At 47.1% G+C, this 19,020-nt stretch overlaps 1 protein-coding gene across 1 annotated transcript in view; it reads left to right on the top strand.

Moving 5' to 3' along the window:
• Positions 1 to 19,020, top strand: part of LOC309563082 (NACHT domain- and WD repeat-containing protein 1-like) — a 220,966-nt gene that overhangs the window by 55,922 nt on the left and 146,024 nt on the right. The window contains exons 7-8 of the mRNA XM_082267388.1: positions 13,162 to 13,245; positions 17,233 to 17,319. Of these exons, the coding sequence (XP_082123514.1) occupies positions 13,162 to 13,245; positions 17,233 to 17,319 (171 nt within the window). The remainder of the gene's footprint in view (positions 1 to 13,161; positions 13,246 to 17,232; positions 17,320 to 19,020) is intronic.

Below are 19,020 nucleotides of genomic sequence, written 5' to 3'. Positions count from 1 at the left end.
TGCCTGGCCCCGTGAATAAGCTTCCCTGCTGGCTAATGGGGGCGCGAGCACGCCCCCAGGAGCGCTCCCGCGATCCGCCGTACAGGTCATTATTACAGTGACAGTGCATATTTTTAGTACCGATTACTGTAGTAATGTCACTGGTCCCCCCAAAAATGTTAAAAATGTCAGGGGCCCGATCTGTCCGCCGCAATGTCGTAGTCCCGCTAAAAATCGATGATCGCCACCATTACTAGTAAAAAATAAATAAAAATATAAAAAGTATATCTGCAGCGGGCAGGCGGCAAGTAGTTAATATAGATGTAGAGCAGCCGCTCATCATAAACATCAGGTATCGATGTGTGAGCACAATATGGTATATTAAGGCATCGTACATTGTGCTGAGAAACTCAATCACTCCAAGGGTGCTTCGCTGGAGAGATCACTTAAGACTTGTTGTAAAGGAAAAGCTTTGTGAAACTGGTGCTCTGGATAATTCACCATCGTTAAGTAATTACAATAAGAGGGGGGGGGGGATAGGGAAAGATGCAGAAGGGGAAGACAAGGAAGAGAAGCAATGAGAAGCACACTCCATTGTGGCTAAGAGGTAGTTGTATCAGGGGAACCCTCAGCCCACCCGGCAAACTCCGCCGAGTATCAGAACATGGATCATGAGGTCCAAGTGATGGAGAATTGTTCCTCTTTTCCGGTTTTATGAACCAACGGGCGCTCCACATCTCTAATTCTATCTACCTCAATGGCCCATTCACCCAGGGAAGGCATATCTGATGTTCTCTAATATCGAGGAATTACTGCCCTAGTTGCGGCTAAGAAATGTCACAGGACATCTTTTTTAATTGATTTGAGAGAGCCCGGGATTATAGACAATAAGGCTATCTCCGGTGAGGGTTGGATAGAAGTCTCCATCAGCCTGCAGCACAAAGCAAAGATTGTTTCCCATAGTTTCTGAACGGGAAGGAAGTCCCACCATATGTAGAGCAGAGTACCTCTAGTAGACAAGCATCTCCAACAAGTATCAGACAAAGAAGGGTCAATATATTTAATAGTCGAAGGGCATCTGTAACCATCTAGTCACCAACTTAAACCCTTTTTCTTGGGCTTTAGTTGCTAGGGAGAGCTAATGTGTCAAAATGAAGCATTTTTGCCAGTCCACAAGCGAAATAGTATGTTGTAGCTCTTTTTCCCACACCCGTGTGTATGGTGGAAGGTCAGGAGAGGAAGCATTAAGCAGTAGGGAATAAAGTTGGGAGACGACATGAGTTGGAGGATCGGCCTGTAAGATCATATCCTCAAATCCTGATGGTTAAAATATAATATCTGAAAAGGAAGGAAGATTATAGAGGTATGATAAAACTTGTTGTCTCTGAAACAACCCTTTTGGGTGTGTGGGGGGGGGGGGTACCCGGGTTGGGAAGTCAGTCATTAAAGACGGGTCTGCACGAAGGACTTTGGCAATGGGCAAGGCGCTTGTGGTCTTCCTTACGCCATGGTCCGAACCCCATCCCACTAACAGCTGGTGGAATGGCCGGAGTCCCAAAAAAGAGAGTCATGGGTCCCAGCAGTTTAGATATGGCACCAGATTATGTCAAGCGGTCCCAAATCTGGATTGTCTAGTGAGTAAGGTCACTGGAGAGGGGCGTTTCCTTACAAAAGACCGCGGTTGTCCACCGCTAAGCACAGAGATCAATTGAATTCAGTTGGTGTTCCAGTTGGACCTAAAATTTGGAAGATGAATGGTGAAACCAGTCCTCTATACGAGTAAGTACCACTGCCTTGTGGTATAAAGAAGCATCCGGTACCCCAGCTCCTCCTCGAACTTTAGGGAGAGAGAAAGTTTCATACCCTATACTGGGACGGGCTGCTTTCCAGATGAATTTGGAGAACACCCGGCAGAGCTTCCTGAAATATGAGGTAGGCATAAATATAGGGATTGTTTGGAATAAGTATTGGAAGCGAGGGAGGACATCCATTTTACAAAGCATTTACCCTACCAAACCAGGAGAGCCGTTTAGTTGCATAGGCGGATAAATCTGACTAGGTTCTGAGAAGCAGGGGTCCGAAGTTTCCAGAAAAGAATCGGGAAACTTTGCATGATATATCGATTCCTAAATAGCGAATAGAGGTAGAGCTTGAAAGGAAGCGAGGATGAAAGTCTTTTTAGGGTCACCTCTGACAACGAGATATTGAGAATTTCCAATTTACTGTGATTAGCTTTAAAGTTACTCACAGCCCAAATTCCTTGAGTTCCTGAATGATTGAGGGTAATGACGAGTGGGGCTGGATTACAAACATTAACAAGTCACCAGAGAAGAGGACGAGTTTTGTATGGAGAGGACCAACTGTAACCTTGAACGGAGGGATTATTTCGTAGGGTGATGGCCATGTGTTCCATCGTAAGTATGTAAAGGAGGTGAGAGAGGGGGACAACCCTGCCGTTTCCCATTATGAATATGAAATGCAGGGGCTAACGAGCCATTAATTTGGGTTCTGGCAGACGGGGAGGAGTATAGGGACGCTATCCTTGACAGCATGTGAGGTCCAAGCCCTATCTTCTGTAGGGATAAGCGAAGGAATTCCAGTCAACTTGATCAAATGCCTTTCCAGCACCGATCATTAAGAGGCAGAAGAGGCAGAGAGGAATATTGTGAGTCTGGGCATAACCAGTCAAAAGGAGAGTTTTCAGGGTGTTATCTCTTGCTTCACGTCCGCTTACAAAACCAACCTGCTCCAAGTGTATTAGCTGGGGCAATAATAGCTGCAGTCTATTGGCCAACACCTTAGCAAACACTTTTAAATCTACCCCAATCAAGGAAATAGGTCTATAATTCGCACATAGGGATGGATCCTTATCTGGCTTTGGGATAAGAGAAATATGTGCTTCAAGCGTTTGTGAAGGGAAAATTGAACCTTCTGATAGGGAATTGAACACTTTAGTCAAAAAAATGGTAAGGAGGGAAGCGAATACTTTGTAAAATTTGGGAGTAAAGCAATCAGGACCTGGGCTTAAGGGGTGGTAGCTATAGCTTTTGATACTTTGTCTTCTGAGATTGGCTTTTCAAGTTCGCCTATAGTGTCATCATCTAGAGCAGTGGTCCTCAACCCTGGCCTACAGGGCCCACTAACAGGCCAGATTTTCAAGATAACTGAAATACATCCCAGGTGATATCATTTGCTGCTCAGTGATTGCAGTACTCTAGTCTGCATCTCCCCAAGGTAATACCTAAAATCTGGCCTGTTAGTGGGCCCTGTAGGCCAGGGTTGAGGACCACTGATCTAGACCGGTCCTCGTAATGTAGGATGCCTTATCCCCCTCTAAGGTGACAGAAGAGCTAAAAGGTCGCGCTGTAGGAATATTATGCAGGGACTGGTAGAAATCCTTAAATGTCTGAGCTATTTGTGAGGGGGTCGAGATTGGTTCTTACCTTAAATGGGAGTTATAAAGGTAGAAGGTAGCTTTGAATGTAGGGAGCGGGCTAAAGGTCTACCACATTTGTCTTGTAATTTATATTGGTGTAAAGCTAGCTTGTCTGCATACATACGTGCAGACGCCTCATACAGTTCCCTGGGTTGAGACCGGGCCGAGGAAACGTCAGTAAGAGTTTCCACTGTGGGAGCACGCTTGTGTTCTGTGTCCAAGGTTCTAAGCTCCTGGACTGCGGCCACTATGGCGGGCAAGCGTTCTTTCTTCAATTGGGCCCCTATTTGAATAAAGCTACCACGCAGGACAGCTTTAAGTGCCTCCCATTGAATGGGTAGTAAGGTGGTGTCCGTAGTGTGATCCACAAAGAAATTAGAAATGATCTACCCGTGCAACGCATTTCGAGTTCAAGTAGTTCAAGTAGCGAATCGTTCAAACACCAGGTCCACTCCTTTACCAGTGTGAGGGAATCAAAAATGTTAAATATATTGGGGAGTGATCTGACCAAACCAAAGAATCTATTTCACATATAGAAGACCAATCCAAACAGCTACTATCGATTAAAAAGTAATCAATGCGACTATATGACTGATGGACATGAGAGAAACTAGTGTAATTCCGTGATTTAGGATACAAAACCCTCCATAGATCAATAAGATGTAGATTACAAATGGCACGCTTTAGGGCCTTCAGCTTCGAGAAAGATATTGAGGATCGTGAGGATGATCCAGTGGGGTATTAAAAATCCCCTCCTAGGATGAGCTTGCCCTCTGTGAAACCTGACAGAAGCTTTAGGTGCTGCAAGGCAGATGGGACCTGGTTAACGCTTGGTAGGTATACCGTGAATTTAGTTCCCCAGAGACCTGATCTATCATTTCAATGGGGAGCGTTTTGTGGAAGGCAATGGAGACTCCCTTGGATTGGTACTGTGGATCCACCTATTGAAGTATCTTAGGAAGGGGTAGGGTTAGAGTGAAATTACGTCTCTTGCGGGAGGGTCACATTAACCTGGCCTTTGATAGAGGATTTGTCCTCGTTTAGTGGCAACATTGAGGCCATTAACATTATGAGCCAAATTTCAGCCGGGGCGAGAGCTCACTGTATGGGCCATAATGGAGTGTGTAGGGGAGCAGGGGGAGAGGTTAAGGGGGAAAGAGAGGAGAAAAAGGAGGGGGACAAAGAGAGGAGGAGGAAAAGGTAGAGGGAGGAAAAAGAGATTCAGAAAGGAGAGAAAGAAGTAAGAAGGGACACCAAGGGGGGTTGTCTGAAGGAAACTAAAGTGCTCGCAAAAGCGAGACACTACGTGTGTTATCACGCTTTAGGCACAACCCGTGCCAATCCTATTGGAGGAGAGAGGTTGAAGGAAAGAAATCCGATTTGTGATCCCAACAGCATAGCAGGAATATGTATCATATATATAGCACACCCGTTATTAAAACATAAAATGTGTGAAAACAGAAGAAACAATGGAATAATGAAAAACAAACCAAAGGGAAGCTAAAAATTCACAGCACACCAGGTGAGTAGGCCAACAACCGAAGCAGGATCGGGAGCACGTCTACTCAGCCAGGCATAGGTGAGGATGATATCAACAGTAGTTTAGTTGCTAGGGAGAGCTAATGTGTCAAAATGAAGCATTTTTGCCAGTCCATAAGCGAAATAGTATGTTGTAGCTCTTTTTCCCACACCCGTGTGTATAGTGGAAGGTCAGGAGAGGAAGCATTAGGCAGTTGGGAATAAAGTTGGGAGACGACATGAGTTGGAGGATCAGCCTGTAAGATCATATCCTCAAATCCTGATGGTTAAAATATAATATCTGAAAAGGAAGGAAGATTATAGAGGTATGATAAAACTTGTTGTCTCTGAAACAACCCTTTTGGGTGTGGGGGGGGGGGGGTACCCGGGTTGGGAAGTCAGTCATTAAAGACGGATCTGCACGAAGGACTTGGGCAATGGGCAAGGCGCCTGTGGTCTTCCTTACGCCATGGTCCGAACCAGTGGCGTAGCGTGGGGGGTGCGGGGGGGGCCACTGGCACCGGGCGCAATATTTAGGGGGGCGCATCCCACGCCCGCCATCCGCAAGATCATAGTGTCCCGCATCCCTTTATTTGTGATAATGCCCTGTCCGGCGGCCCGGCCGCTCTTTCCTGCACTTGGCTCCTTTACTGTGCAGGACGAGCAGCAATGGACACACTGAAGTTGTCATGTGCGGCCAGGGGGCGGGGCGGGGCTGACTCGTGGGTGAAGATGGCAGCCGGCGGCTCGGTGCATGTGCAGCACCGCTCTTGGAGTCTCTCCCTGCTGTCCGGACCGGCTGCCTCCACGCTGGCTGCTGCTGCTGCTGACACGCTGTGTCTCTCCTCTGCTCCAGATCGTCTCCTCAAGTCCCCAGTGTCTGGACACAGAAAGAGGTGACTTGAGTGATGTGCTGCCTGCCTGGGAGCCCAGGGAAGTGGACATAGGAGGGGGGAGATAGGTCAGTGTAGGGGGGGGTAAGTGCAGGGATCAGTGTATGGGGGGTCAGTGTAGGGGGGGGGGTCAGTGCAGGGATCAGTGTATGGGGGGTCAGTGTAGGGGGGGGTCAATGCATGGATCAGTGTATGGGGGGTCAGTGTAGGGATCGGTGTATGGGGGGGTCAGTGTAGGTGTCAGTGTATGGGGGGGTCAGTGTAGGTGTCAGTGTATGGGGGGGATCAGTGCAGGGATCAGTGTATGGGGGGTCAGTGTAGGGATCAGTGTATGGGGGGGGGTCAGTGTAGGTGTCAGTGTATGGGGGGGGGTCAGTGTAGGTGTCAGTGTATGGGGGGGGGTCAGTGTAGGTGTCAGTGTATGGGGGGGTCAGTGTAGGTGTCAGTGTATGGGGGGGGGTCAGTGTAGGGGGGGGGGTCAGTGTATGGGGGGGGTCAGTGCAGGGATCAGTGTATGGGGGGTCAGTGTAGGGATCAGTGTATGGGGGGGTCAGTGTAGGTGTCAGTGTATGGGGGGGGTCAGTGTAGGTGTCAGTGTATGGGGGGGGTCAGTGTAGGTGTCAGTGTATGGGGGGGGGTCAGTGTAGGTGTCAGTGTATGGGGGGGTCAGTGTAGGTGTCAGTGTATGGGGGGGTCAGTGTAGGTGTCAGTGTATGGGGGGGGGGGTCAGTGTAGGTGTCAGTGTATGGGGGGGTCAGTGTAGGTGTCAGTGTATGGGGGGGTCAGTGTAGTGTAGGTGTCAGTGTATGGGGGGGTCAGTGTAGGTGTCAGTGTATGGGGGGGTCAGTGTAGGTGTCAGTGTATGGGGGGTGTCAGTGTATAGGGGGGGGGGGTCAGTGTATGGGGAGGTCAGTGTAGGTGTCAGTGTATGGGGGGGTCAGTGTAGGGGTCAGTGTAGGTGTCAGTGTATGGAGGGGGTCAGTGTAGGTGTCGGTGTATGGGGGGAGGTCAGTGTAGGTGTCAGTGTAGGTGTCGGTGTATGGGGGGGGGGTCAGTGTAGGTGTCAATGTATTGGGGTCAGTGTAGGCGTCAGTGTATGAGTGGGCGTCAGTGTAGTTGTCAGTTTAAGGGGGGTCAGTGTAGGGGGGGTCATTGTAGGGGAGTCAGTGTGTGGTGTCAGTGTAGTTGTCAGTGTAGGGGGGGGGCAGTGCAGTTGTCAGTGTAGTTGTCAGTTTAAGGGGGGGTCAGTGTAGGGGGGTCAGTGTAGGGGAGTCAGTGTAGGGGGTCAGTGTAGGGGTGTCAGTGTAGGGGTGTCAGTGTGTGGTGTCAGTGTGTGGTGTCAGTGTGTGGGGTCAGTGTAGGGGGAGGGGTCAGTGCAGTTGTCAGTGTAGGTCTCAGTGTATGTGGGAATGTAGGGGTGGTCAGAGTAGGGGTGGTCAGTGAAGGGGGGTCAGTATAGGGGGTCAGTGTAGGGGGGGGGGGGGGTCAGTGTAGTTGTCAGTGAAGTTGTCAGTGTAGGGGTGGGGGTCAGTGACGTCGTCAGTGTAAGGGGGGTCAGTGTAGGGGTGTCAGTGTATGGGGGAGTCAGTGTATGGGGGGACCAGTGTAGTTGTCAGTGAAGGTGTCAGTGTGGGAGGGGGGTCAGTGTGGGTGTCAGTGTATGGGGGGTGTCAGTGTAGGTATAAGGTAGGTCTGTGTAGTGGTCTAGTAGATTTGTGTAGGGGGCGCAAATTACTTACCTTGCCCCGGGCGCTGACAACCCACGCTACGCCACTGGTCCGAACCCCATCCCACTAACAGCTGGTGGAATGGCCGGAGTCCCAAAAAAGAGAGTCATGGGTCCCAGCAGTTTAGATATGGCACCGGATTATGTCAAGCGGTCCCAAATCTGGATTGTCTGGTGAGTAAGGTCACTGGAGAGGGGCGTTTCCTTACAAAAGACCGCGGTTGTCCACCGCTAAGCACAGAGATCAATTGAATTCAGTTGGTGTTCCAGTTGGACCTAAAATTTGGAAGATGAATGGTGAAACCAGTCCACTATACGAGTAAGTACCACTGCCTTGTGGTATAAAGAAGCATCCGGTACCCCAGCTCCTCCTCGAACTTTAGGGAGAGAGAAAGTTTCATACCCTATACTGGGACGGGCTGCTTTCCAGATGAATTTGGAGAACACCCGGCAGAGCTTCCTGAAATATGAGGTAGGCATAAATATAGGGATTGTTTGGAATAAGTATTGGAAGCGAGGGAGGACATCCATTTTACAAAGCATTTACCCTACCAAACCAGGAGAGCCGTTTAGTTGCATAGGCGGATAAATCTGACTAGGTTCTGAGAAGCAGGGGTCCGAAGTTTCCAGAAAAGAATCGGGAAACGTTGCATGATATATCGATTCCTAAATAGCGAATAGAGGTAGAGCTTGAAAGGAAGCGGGGATGAAAGTCTTTTTAGGGTCACCTCTGACAACGAGATATTGAGAATTTCCAGTTTACTGTGATTAGCTTTAAAGTTACTCACAGCCCAAATTCCTTGAGTTCCTGAATGATTGAGGGTAATGACGAGTGGGGCTGGATTACAAACATTAACAAGTCACCAGCAAAGAGGACGAGTTTTGTATGGAGAGGACCAACTGTAACCTTGAACGGAGGGATTATTTCGTAGGGCGATGGCCATGTGTTCCATCGTAAGTACGTAAAGGAGGTGAGAGAGGGGGACAACCCTGTGTGAAAACAGAAGAAACAATGGAATAATGAAAAACAAACCAAAGGGAAGCTAAAAATTCACAGCACACCAGGTGAGTAGGCCAACAACCGAAGCAGGATCGGGAGCACGTCTACTCAGCCAGGCATAGGTGAGGATGATATCAACAGTAGAAGTATCCACATCAATAGTCTCAAATCCAACTGTTAATTGTTTATGAACTGTCTATAAAGAATTCAGTAAAACCTTAATTGTTAGGGGAGGCAAACCGAAATACATCGGAAAGACCCAAACAATCGTTAGCGGTACAGCTTAGAAGAGTTAAGTCATGCTGCCAGATCAGTGACCCCTGATCAGGCAGGAATCCGCTTCCACATTGAATACCCCACCTTTCAAGTGTATGTCTACACATAGATCTCTATCCTATAGGAATCAGTAGGTATACATACATAGATATGAGAGAAGAGGGTTTCCCGCAAATAACAGATCTATCTATGGTAAGACATACGTAGGGAGAGAGCGTAAAAAGGTACCTAAGTTGGTCTAAAACTAAATACATAGTAGAACAGCGTGTGGATATACAAACCCAGTTCCAAAAAAGTTGGGACACTGTACAAATTAAGAGTAAAAAAAGGAATGGATTAATTTACAAATCACATAAACGTATATTTTATTCACAATATAATATAGATAACATATCAAATGTTGAAAGTGAGACATTTTGTAATGTCAGCCAAATATTGGCTCATTTTGGATTTCATGAGAGCTACACATTCCAAAAAAGTTGGGACAGGTAGCAATAAGAGGCCGGAAAAGTTATATGTACATATAAGGAACAGCTGGAGAACCAATTTGCAACTTATTCGGTAAATTGGTAACATGATTGGGTATAAAAAGAGCCTCTCAGAGTGGGCGTGTCTCTCAGAAGTCAGGATGGGCCGAGGATCACCAATTCCCCCAATTCTGCGGCGAAAAATAGTGGAGCAATATCAGAAAGGAGTTTCTCAGAGAAAAATTGCAAAGAGTTTGAAGTTCTCATCATCTACAGTGCATAATATCATCCAAAGATTCGGAGAATCCGGAACAATCTCTGTGTGTAAGGGTCAAGGCCGGAAAACCATACTGGATGGCGGTGATCTTCAGGCCCTTAGACGGCGCTGCATCACATACAGGAATGCTACTGTAATGGAAATCACAACATGGGCTCAGGAATACTTCCAGAAAACATTGTCGGTGAACACAATCCACCGTACCATTCGCCGTTGCCGGCTAAAACTCTATAGGCCAAAAAAGAAGCCAAATCTAAACATGATCCAGAAGCGCAGGCGTTTTCTCTGGGCCAAGGCTCATTTATAATGGTCTGTGACAAAGTGGAAAAATGTTCTGTGGTCAGACGAATCAAAATTTGAAGTTCTTTTTGGAAAACTGGGACGCCATGTCATCCGGACTAAAGAGGACAAGGACAACCCAAGTTGGTATCAGTGCTCAGTTCAGAAGCCGGCATCTCTGATGGCATGGGGTTGCATGAGTGCGTGTGGCATGGGCAGCTTACACATCTGGAAAGGCACCATCAATGCTGAAAGGTATATCCAAGTTCTAGAACAACATATGCTCCCATCCAGACGTCGTCTCTTTCAGGGAAGATCTTGCATTTTCCAACATGACAATGCCAGACCACATACTGCATCAATTACATCATCATGGCTGCGTAGAAGAAGGATCCGGGTACTGAAATGGCCAGCCTGCAGTCCAGACCTTTCACCCATAGAAAACATTTGGCGCATCATAAAGAGGAAGATGTGACAAAGAAGACCTAAGACAGCTGAGCAACTAGAAGCCTGTATTAGACAAGAATGGGACAACATTCCTATTCCTAAACTTCAGCAACTTCTCCTCAGTCCCCAGACGTTTGCAGACTGTTATAAAAAGAAGAGGGGAGGCCACACAGTGCTAAACATGGCCTTGTCCCAACTTTTTTGAGATGTGTTGATGCCATAAAATTTTAAATCAATTTATTTTCCCCTTAAAATGATACATTTTCTCAGTTTAAACATTTGATATGTCATCTATGTTGAATTCTGAATAAAATATTGAAATTTGAAACTTCCACATCATTGCATTCTGTTTTATTCACAATTTGTACAGTGTCCCAACTTTTTTGGAATCGGGTTTGTACTTAGTCCCTACTGTCCTCTCCAAACACCAGCCAGACAGCTCTCACTAGCAAAGGGCAGGGATAGGACCTGTAGTTCCAATAACCCTTCACCTACTAAAGACTAACATAATGAGATATGTGATTGTATGTAAGAGGAAGGAGAGAGCATAGATGAGAGGATGTAGCCAATGCAAACCTTTATGTCCCCTTTACGATATACCAAGCAGATTGAGCAGGGTCCTCGGCGGACCCATGAGGAGAAAGGACCTGACCATTCTTCTGGTGAGGTAGGACGATGTGTCCCAGGATCCAAAGACTCTGATCTGGATCTCAGACGCCTGCGTCTTTGTGGAAGAGGACCACGTCCTGGCAGCCTTGGACGATCATCTGGAGGATCCAACCAATTCAGTATGTCTACCGGGTCTTGCTCGAGGAGTAAGAAGAGATCAGGGAGTTGACTCGGGTCTGACAGAACTAATTTGTTGTCATTGTGTGTTACCTTGATGCTGAAGGGATGGCCCCAGGTGTATGTAGCCCCGGCTTCCCGTATAAGATCCAATAAGGGCGGACCACCCTCCATATATAATGTGTTGCGAAAAAGGTCCAGGTAAAGATGGATGGAAGACCCGTCAAAGCTTACCGGTCCCAAGCACCATGCTTTACGCATTATTTTTTCTTTAAGTGTATATTAGTGAACCCTGCACAGGACATCTCAAGGGCGGCCTCCGTTGTCCCCACCCAGTCCTCCCACTCTATGTATTCGATCCAGTTCAATAGGGAGTGAAGCCTCCCTACCTATTATTATTATTATTATTATACAGGATTTATATAGCGCCAACAGTTTGCACAGCGCTTTACAATGTGAGGGAAGACAATACAGTTACAGTACAATTCAAAACAAGAGGAACTAGAGGGCCCTGCTCGTTAGAGCTTACAATCTAGAAACCTGGTTGAGGATAGATATGACAGTGGGCCTTAGATCAGCACCAGACGTGGCCTCTGGTTTGCCCTGAACCCTGATGTTATTTCTGCGATTTCTGTTTTCACCATCTTTTATTCTGAGCTGGTGTTGCCTTAGGTGGTGAAGATGTGCTTTAGAAGCAGACACAAGCACCATTATGGGAGTTGCATGGTCATCTTGGATGGCAGCCAAAGCTGATACAACCACCTCTTTTGCAGAGACCTGTTGCTTTAAAACAGGGGCTCCAAACTTTGGCCCTCCAGTTGTTCAGGAACTAAAATTCCCATCATGCCTAGTCATGTCTGTGAATGTCAGAGTGTTACAATGCCTCATGGGATGTGTAGTTCTGCAACAGCTGGAGGGCCGTAGTTTGAGGATCCCTGCTATAAAGCATTCAACTCCACATTCAGTGATTCTTCCATTTTGACTGCCCAGGACTCAAAATGCAGATAAAAAAGCTGTAGCTTCGGATCTGAGAGTTCCCCCTGAGGCTGAAGGGTCAGCACCCATTTGTGAGTCAGAAGGAGTCGCTGACCTGCTTGCAGAGGCTGGAGGGTCAGACTGTATATCCTGTGTCTCTGGTGCTGTGTCCTCACAGGCGTGAGCTGCTATGAATGTGGAGGGAGGAAGCTTTGTTTTCCCTGTAGTTCGACCGGGCGCCAGCTTGTCTTGCCTGGAGGTCCAAGGATCGGGAGGAGCTGTGCGGAGCAGGTACCGCTGCATAGTGCCCTGCTGTAGCTCAAAAGGCTCGATTTTTTTTGGGTACAGCGTCGCACGATGCGCAATTGTCATTTAAAGTAACGCAGTAATGGCCTGGTCATGAAGGGTTAAACCCATCCTGGAGCTGAAGTGGATAAAAGGTCGTATATAATACAGTTATATATAAAAATATAAATATATATTTCTAAAACTGTCATTTTCAGTTTTGGTTTTGCCATTCGGTGCACCTCTAGTCCCTATGACAGAACTGTTATTTTGTTTCTCTTTTTTTTGTCGTGATTCCATATCTTTAGGGTTAATTTACTAAAACTGGAGAGTGCAGAATCTGGCGCAGCTGTGCATAGTAACCAATCAGCTTCCGGGTTCTAGCCCACCTTCACATTGTTCCGATTTAACATGCGATTTGACATGTCAAATCGAAGCCAATTGCCGGCAATGGCACCGTCTGAATCGTTAAGGCGCTGACTTTGCGGCGCTACACACCGATTCCCAAAAGTAGTTTCTGTTTTACTTTTGGCGACTTCGGGGGGCGATTTCAATAGACGTGTGCAGGAAACCACACAGATGTCTGTAAAATCGCCCCCCAAAGTTGGACTGAAATGCCGGCTAAACTCCCACGATTTCAATCCCGCATTCAGTGTGAACCCAGACTTATTGTCAGAGCTTAATTAAACAGAAGTTAGAAGCTGATTGGCTGCCATGCACAGCTGCACCAGATCCTGCTCCAGTATTAGTAAATCCCCCCCCCATATCTTTGTCTTGGTTCTGTATGAAAGTTTTATGTCACATTTCTGCCTTTCAGACTCCGGTCTCTTCCTGCCACGTGAACACGTCGTCTGCAGCGGATCAGCGGACTGCAGTATCAAAGTCTGGAGTCTGAGCTCAGGTAACAGATGGGGGAGGGGCTGATGGACAGGGAAAGTACAAGGATATGTCATGACTTTCTTTGTACAGTATCTGACAAAAGTAAGTACACCCCTCACGTTCTATCTTTTCATGTGACAACACTGAAGAAATGAGACTTTGCTACAATGTAAAGTAGTGAGTGTACAGCTTGTATAACAGTGTAAATTTACTGTCCCCTCAAAATAACTCAACACACAGCCATTAATGTCTAAACCGCTGGCAACAAAAGTCAGTACACCCCTAAGTGACAACACACAGCCATTAATGTCTAAACCGCTGGCACCAAAAGTCAGTACACTCCTAAGTGACAATGTCCAAATCGGGCCCAAAGTGTGAATATTTTGTGTGGCCTCCATTATTTTCCAGCACTGCCTTAACCCTCTTGGGCAGGGATCCTCAAACTACGGCCCTCCAGCTGTTGCAGAACTACACATCCCATGAGGCATTGTAAAGCTCTGACATTCACAGACATGACTAGGCTTGATGGGAATTGTAGTTCCTGAACAACTGGAGGGCCATAGTTTGTAGACCCCTGCTCTTGGGCATGGAGTTCACCAGAGCTTCACAGGTTGCCACTGGAGTCCTCTTCCCCTCCTCCATGATGACATCACAGAGCTGGTGGATGTTAGAGACCTTGCGCTCCCCCACCTTCTGTTTGAGGATCCCCCACAGATACTCAATAGGGTTTAGGTCTGGAGACATGCTTGGCCAGTCCATCACCTTTACCCTCAGCTTCTTTAGCAAGGCAGTGGTCATCTTGGAGGTGTTTGGGGTCGTTATGTTGGAATATTGCCCTGCCCCCCAGTCTCTGAAGGGAGGGGATCATGCTCTGCTTCAGTATGTCACAGTACATGTTGGCATTCGTGGTTCCCTCAATGAACTGTAGCTCCCCAGTGCCGGCAGCCCCAGACCATGACACTCCCACTACCATGCCTGACTGTAGGAAGACACACTTGTCTTTGTACTCCTCACCTGGTTGTCCCCACACACGCTTGACACCATCTGACACCAAATAAGTTTATCTTGGTCTCATCAGAGCACAGGAGATGGTTCCAGTAATCCATGTCCTTAGTCTGCTTGTCTTCAGCAAACTGTTTGTGGGCTTTCTTGTCCAACATCCTTAGAAGAGGGTTCCTTCTGGGATGACAGCCATGCAGACCAATTTGATGCAGTGTGCGGCGTATGGTCTGAGCACTGACAGGCTGACCCCTCCCCCACCCCTTCAACCTCTGCAGCAATGCTGGCAGCACTCATACGTCTATTTCCCAAAGACAACCTCTGGATATGACGCTGAGCACGTGCACTCAACTTCTTTGGTGGACCATGGTGAGGCCTGTTCTGAGTGGAACCTGTCCTGTTATACTGCTGTATGGTCTTGGCCACCGTGCTGCAGCTCAGTTTCAGGGTCTTGGCGATCTTCTTATAGCCTAGGCCATCTTTATGTAGAGCAACAATTCTTTTTTTAGATCCTCAGAGAGTTCTTTGCCATGAGATGCTATGTTGAACTTCCAGTGACCAGTATGAGAGAGTGAGAGCGATAACACCAAATTTACCACACCTGCTCCCCATTCACACCTGAGACCTTGTAACACTAACGAGTCACATGACGCCGGGTTGGGAAAATGGCTAATTGGGCCCAATGTGGACATTGTCACTTAGGGGTGTACTGACTTTTGTTGCCAGCGGTTTAGACATTAATGGCTGTGTGTTGAGTTATTTTGAGGGGACAGTAAATTTACACTGTTATACAAGCTGTACACTCACTACTTTACATTGTAGCAAAGTCTCATTTCTTCAGTGTTGTCACATGAAAAGATAGAATAAAATATTTACAAAAATGTGAGGGGTGTACTTACTTTTGTCAGTTAGTGTATTTCCAAAATGATTTTCCAAGTGGTGTATACATGTACAGTAGTATATCAGTGTGTACTGAATGCCTAGGCAGATTAAACAGAAGGCATATTTAGTACATCTATGCAATACATGTTATCCCTTAAAGTGATACTAAACACGCGCTGTGTAATGTAAATTCTCTCTTCTATTTCTGTATGTGGATGGCAGCACCTAAATTATTTTAATAAAACAAAATCGAAGTCCCTTTTTCCTAATGGATATCCAGCTGTCACATGACCCGGCTCTCTCCCAGCCTGTCTGCAGGGAAACGTAAGCAGGAGGAGCTTCTAGTGCTGCTGGTCACAGGTTAAAAAAATAAACAGCCTTAATAAACAGTTTTAAATCGTCATAGAAATATATATTTGAAATCAAATCTGTATAATGTTTTTGGCAATAAGATGGTGTGGGCGGATTTCTGCCAGTCACATGCTGTGTCACCCCCTTCCAGCCTGTGTTTTAGAATAGGAGGGAGTTGAAGCCTCCACCAATCTACATGTAATATTTTGCCCCGCCCATTTTGGTTAGTGGGTGTGGAGAAGGAGGCGAGGAGTGGGCTGCCATTGTGTATACGCCCATGTGTGACACTATAGTCACATGGGTGGCTCAGATGTGATAGGGAGGAAATGCTCACGGTAGGAGTACACTGAGCATGTGCAGAACTGCCAGCACTGCTCTGCAAAATCCCTAACTGCAGTGGGGACATGGACAGGGGGGGGGAGATAGAGAGCAGAAGGATCAACCAGGATTATTGCATACAGAAAAGGGATCTCATAGTGATGAGTGAGTATGGACAGCATTGAATACACCATTTATTGATCGTTTTTAACCACTTGCCGACCTCACTATTGCCACAGTCGTCCCTCGCGCTGTGTGTCCATCGGACTTAGCTGATCACAGATTGCGGTAATTGGCCAATCACAGTGGCCCTTTACCATGTGATCAGCTGTGTCCAATCACATGTAAACAAATGCCGGTTATCGTCATTTCCTCAGCGCACATCAGTGAAGAAGAAAAATTACTTGTTTGCAAAATTTTTAACAGAAACGAATAAAACATTTTTTTTTTTTTCAAAATGTTTAGTCTTTTTTTTTGTTTGTTTAGCCAAAAATAAAAATAAAAACCCAGTGGTGCTTAAATACCAACAAAAGAAAGCTCTAAAGATAAAAATGTCATTGGTACAGTGTAGCATGACCGCGCAATTGTCATTCAAAGTGTGACAGCGCTGAAAGCTGAAAATTGGCCTGGGCAGGAAGGGGGTGAAAGTGCCCGGTTGGCAAGTGGGTTTTATGACAATTTAAACCAGCGCCCCCCCCCCTCCCCCCAACACTTAAAGAAAATACATATGTACCCTCTGTCTGGAACAGTGATGTCAAAGGCCCTTCTTCCTCCCCTCTGGAGCCCAGGGGCTGCTGGGTGATAATACCTCAGGGGTGAGCCCATAATAGTCTGGGCTCAGGGGAAGTAGGTTGAATGATGCTGGCTGTCATTTAACATGGAAGACTAGCAATGTCTAGTGGTGTAAAGACATTACCATGTGGGGGGGGGGGGGGTGACTCTGGATTGATGGTGAGTAGTGCAGCAACACCTGATTTTTTAGTTTGAATAATGCTTTCCTCTTCAATTAAAATTTAAAAACAGAAATGGAGTTAAGCCAATCTTTACAAAAACCCCAAATGCCTGGAAAATCCAAATTTATATCCCGCCTGGACTTTTGAGGCTGCACAGGATTAGGTTTAAAAATGTTTAACCAGCCAATCACGGTGTCAGTTCATTTTAATGTGCGGTGGATCTCCGCGTCTAAACCTGGATACACACTATACAATTGTCTTGTCCTTTAGATTTACCAAAACGATATAATTTGAGGTCAAACTTTCAATGTGTATGCAGCCAGGCCGGCCCTTGTACTACATAGATGAAGGTGAATCTAAAGGAAATTGAACAACAAAAGTTGTATAGTGTGTATCCAGCTTTATATTCTGCCTGAGATCTGCTCTTTGTACATTTATCTCTTCTTCTGTTTCATTCAGATTTGTTCTGCTTCTTACACGTTTTTCTTCTATTTGAATCCCTCCAGGTCAGCCTCTGCTCAGCATTTACACTTTCTCAGCAGTTTCAGCCATTGCTCATATCCCGGACACTAAACTGATCATATCTGGATCTGGTGAGTCTCCCTGCATCCCATTCCAAAATCACGTGCGTTAATATGGATGTGGCTCCGCCTTTGCAGTTAGAACAGGATAAGGGGGTGGTGGGTTCATACTGGTGATTGGAGGACGGCACTACCCCATTACCCCATTTTAGCTGCAGAGACAGCGGCTGGGGGTGTACACTAGGGATCAACCGATTATCGGCTAAGCCGATATATCGAGGGCCGATCTGCACTTTCCCCGATGTATCGGAATCGGCCCCGGAGGTTACCGATATTGCCGATATTTCGGAAAGTGCTTGTACCGGAGTGATGGCTGCAGCTAGAGGAATCACCCCGGTACCGGCCATAGCCAACAGTCGGCTGTCTTGTAATGACAATCGATGAGGCTGAGAAGCCGCTCGGCTGTCATTACAAGGAACAGGAGGGCACTCTCTCCACCTTCCTGCCGCCTTCCGCGGCTCGCCCGGTGTGACGGGAGACCTGGGCAACCAGCCTGCACAGCCGCCGAAGAGAAGACCCGATCAAAGCCGCATTCTGCTCTGATTGGGTCTCCTTGTAAAAACCTGGAAGTGATGTCACTTGGCGTTTTGAATGCTTTTAAGTGCAGAGGAGGGGTTTGGGGTCTTTTAGTCCCCCAGATCTCTCCACAGCAGTACCTGTCAAGTAAAAAAAAAATGTTTTTTTCTTAAATGTATGAAAAATATCGGCCGATACCGATACGCAATGACCAAAATATTGGTATCAGTATTGGCAAAAATCACGGCTGGGATGTTTTGCTTCATGACCACGGCAGGAATTATACCCCCTGACGCTTTGTGAATGGGACCTCTCTGCAAGCACCCCAAAACTGCATGCAATACGCATGCTAGAGGAGGAATCAAGGGGTTAAAGCAGGTGGTGAGGATTCGTTGTATTGCCTCCTCACCACCTGCTTTAACCCCTGTCAAATGCTCTCTGAAGAGTGATCAGAATGCAGATCACCAATGCTAGTGTGAACAAGCCCAAAAGGATTTAGGAGTTTATCTGTGAGAATCTGAGCCCATTCCAGCCAAATGAGCCTTTGTAAGGTCAGGTACAGATGTTACGCAAAAAGTCCCGCTTCTTAAAGCGGAGTTCCACCCAACAGCGGAACTTCCACTCATTTGTTTCCTCCCCCCCCCCTCCGTTGCCACATTTGTCACCTTTCAGTGGGGAAGGGAGAACGGGTACCTGTTTTTGACAGATACCCTTCCCCACTTCTGGGAGACGGCGCAGTGGTACTGTCCCTCGGAAGTTTGGCCCCTCCTCCTTCCCCCGCCACCGAGCCAAATGCTCAGCCCCCCTTCATATCCCCCTCTTCACATTGCTGTCCTCACCCCCTTTATAGCACCCCCCTTTCATTTTGCAGTCCCCAGCCCTCTGCACATTCTTGTCCTCAGTCCCCCTTTATACCACCCTCTTCCTTCACATTTCAGTCCCCCTTCATATCCCCCTCTTCACATTCCTGTCCTCACCGCCTTTATAGCACCCCCCTTTCATTTTGCAGTCCCCAGCCCTCTGCACATTCTTGTCCTCTGTCCCCCTTTATACCACCCTCTTCCTTCACATTTCAGTCCCCCTTCATATCCCCCTCTTCACATTCCTGTCCTCACCCCCATTTATAGCACCCCCCCCCCCTTCATATTGCAGTCCCCAGCCTCTGCACATTCTTGTCTTTGGCCCCCTTTTTTTTTT

This window comes from Pelophylax lessonae (genome assembly GCF_965119305.1).
Source record: "Pelophylax lessonae genome assembly, chromosome: 9".
NCBI classification, from domain to species: Eukaryota; Metazoa; Chordata; class Amphibia; order Anura; family Ranidae; genus Pelophylax; species Pelophylax lessonae.
Note: the sequence above shows the minus strand (reverse complement) of the source record. Positions and strands in the feature narration are given on the sequence as shown.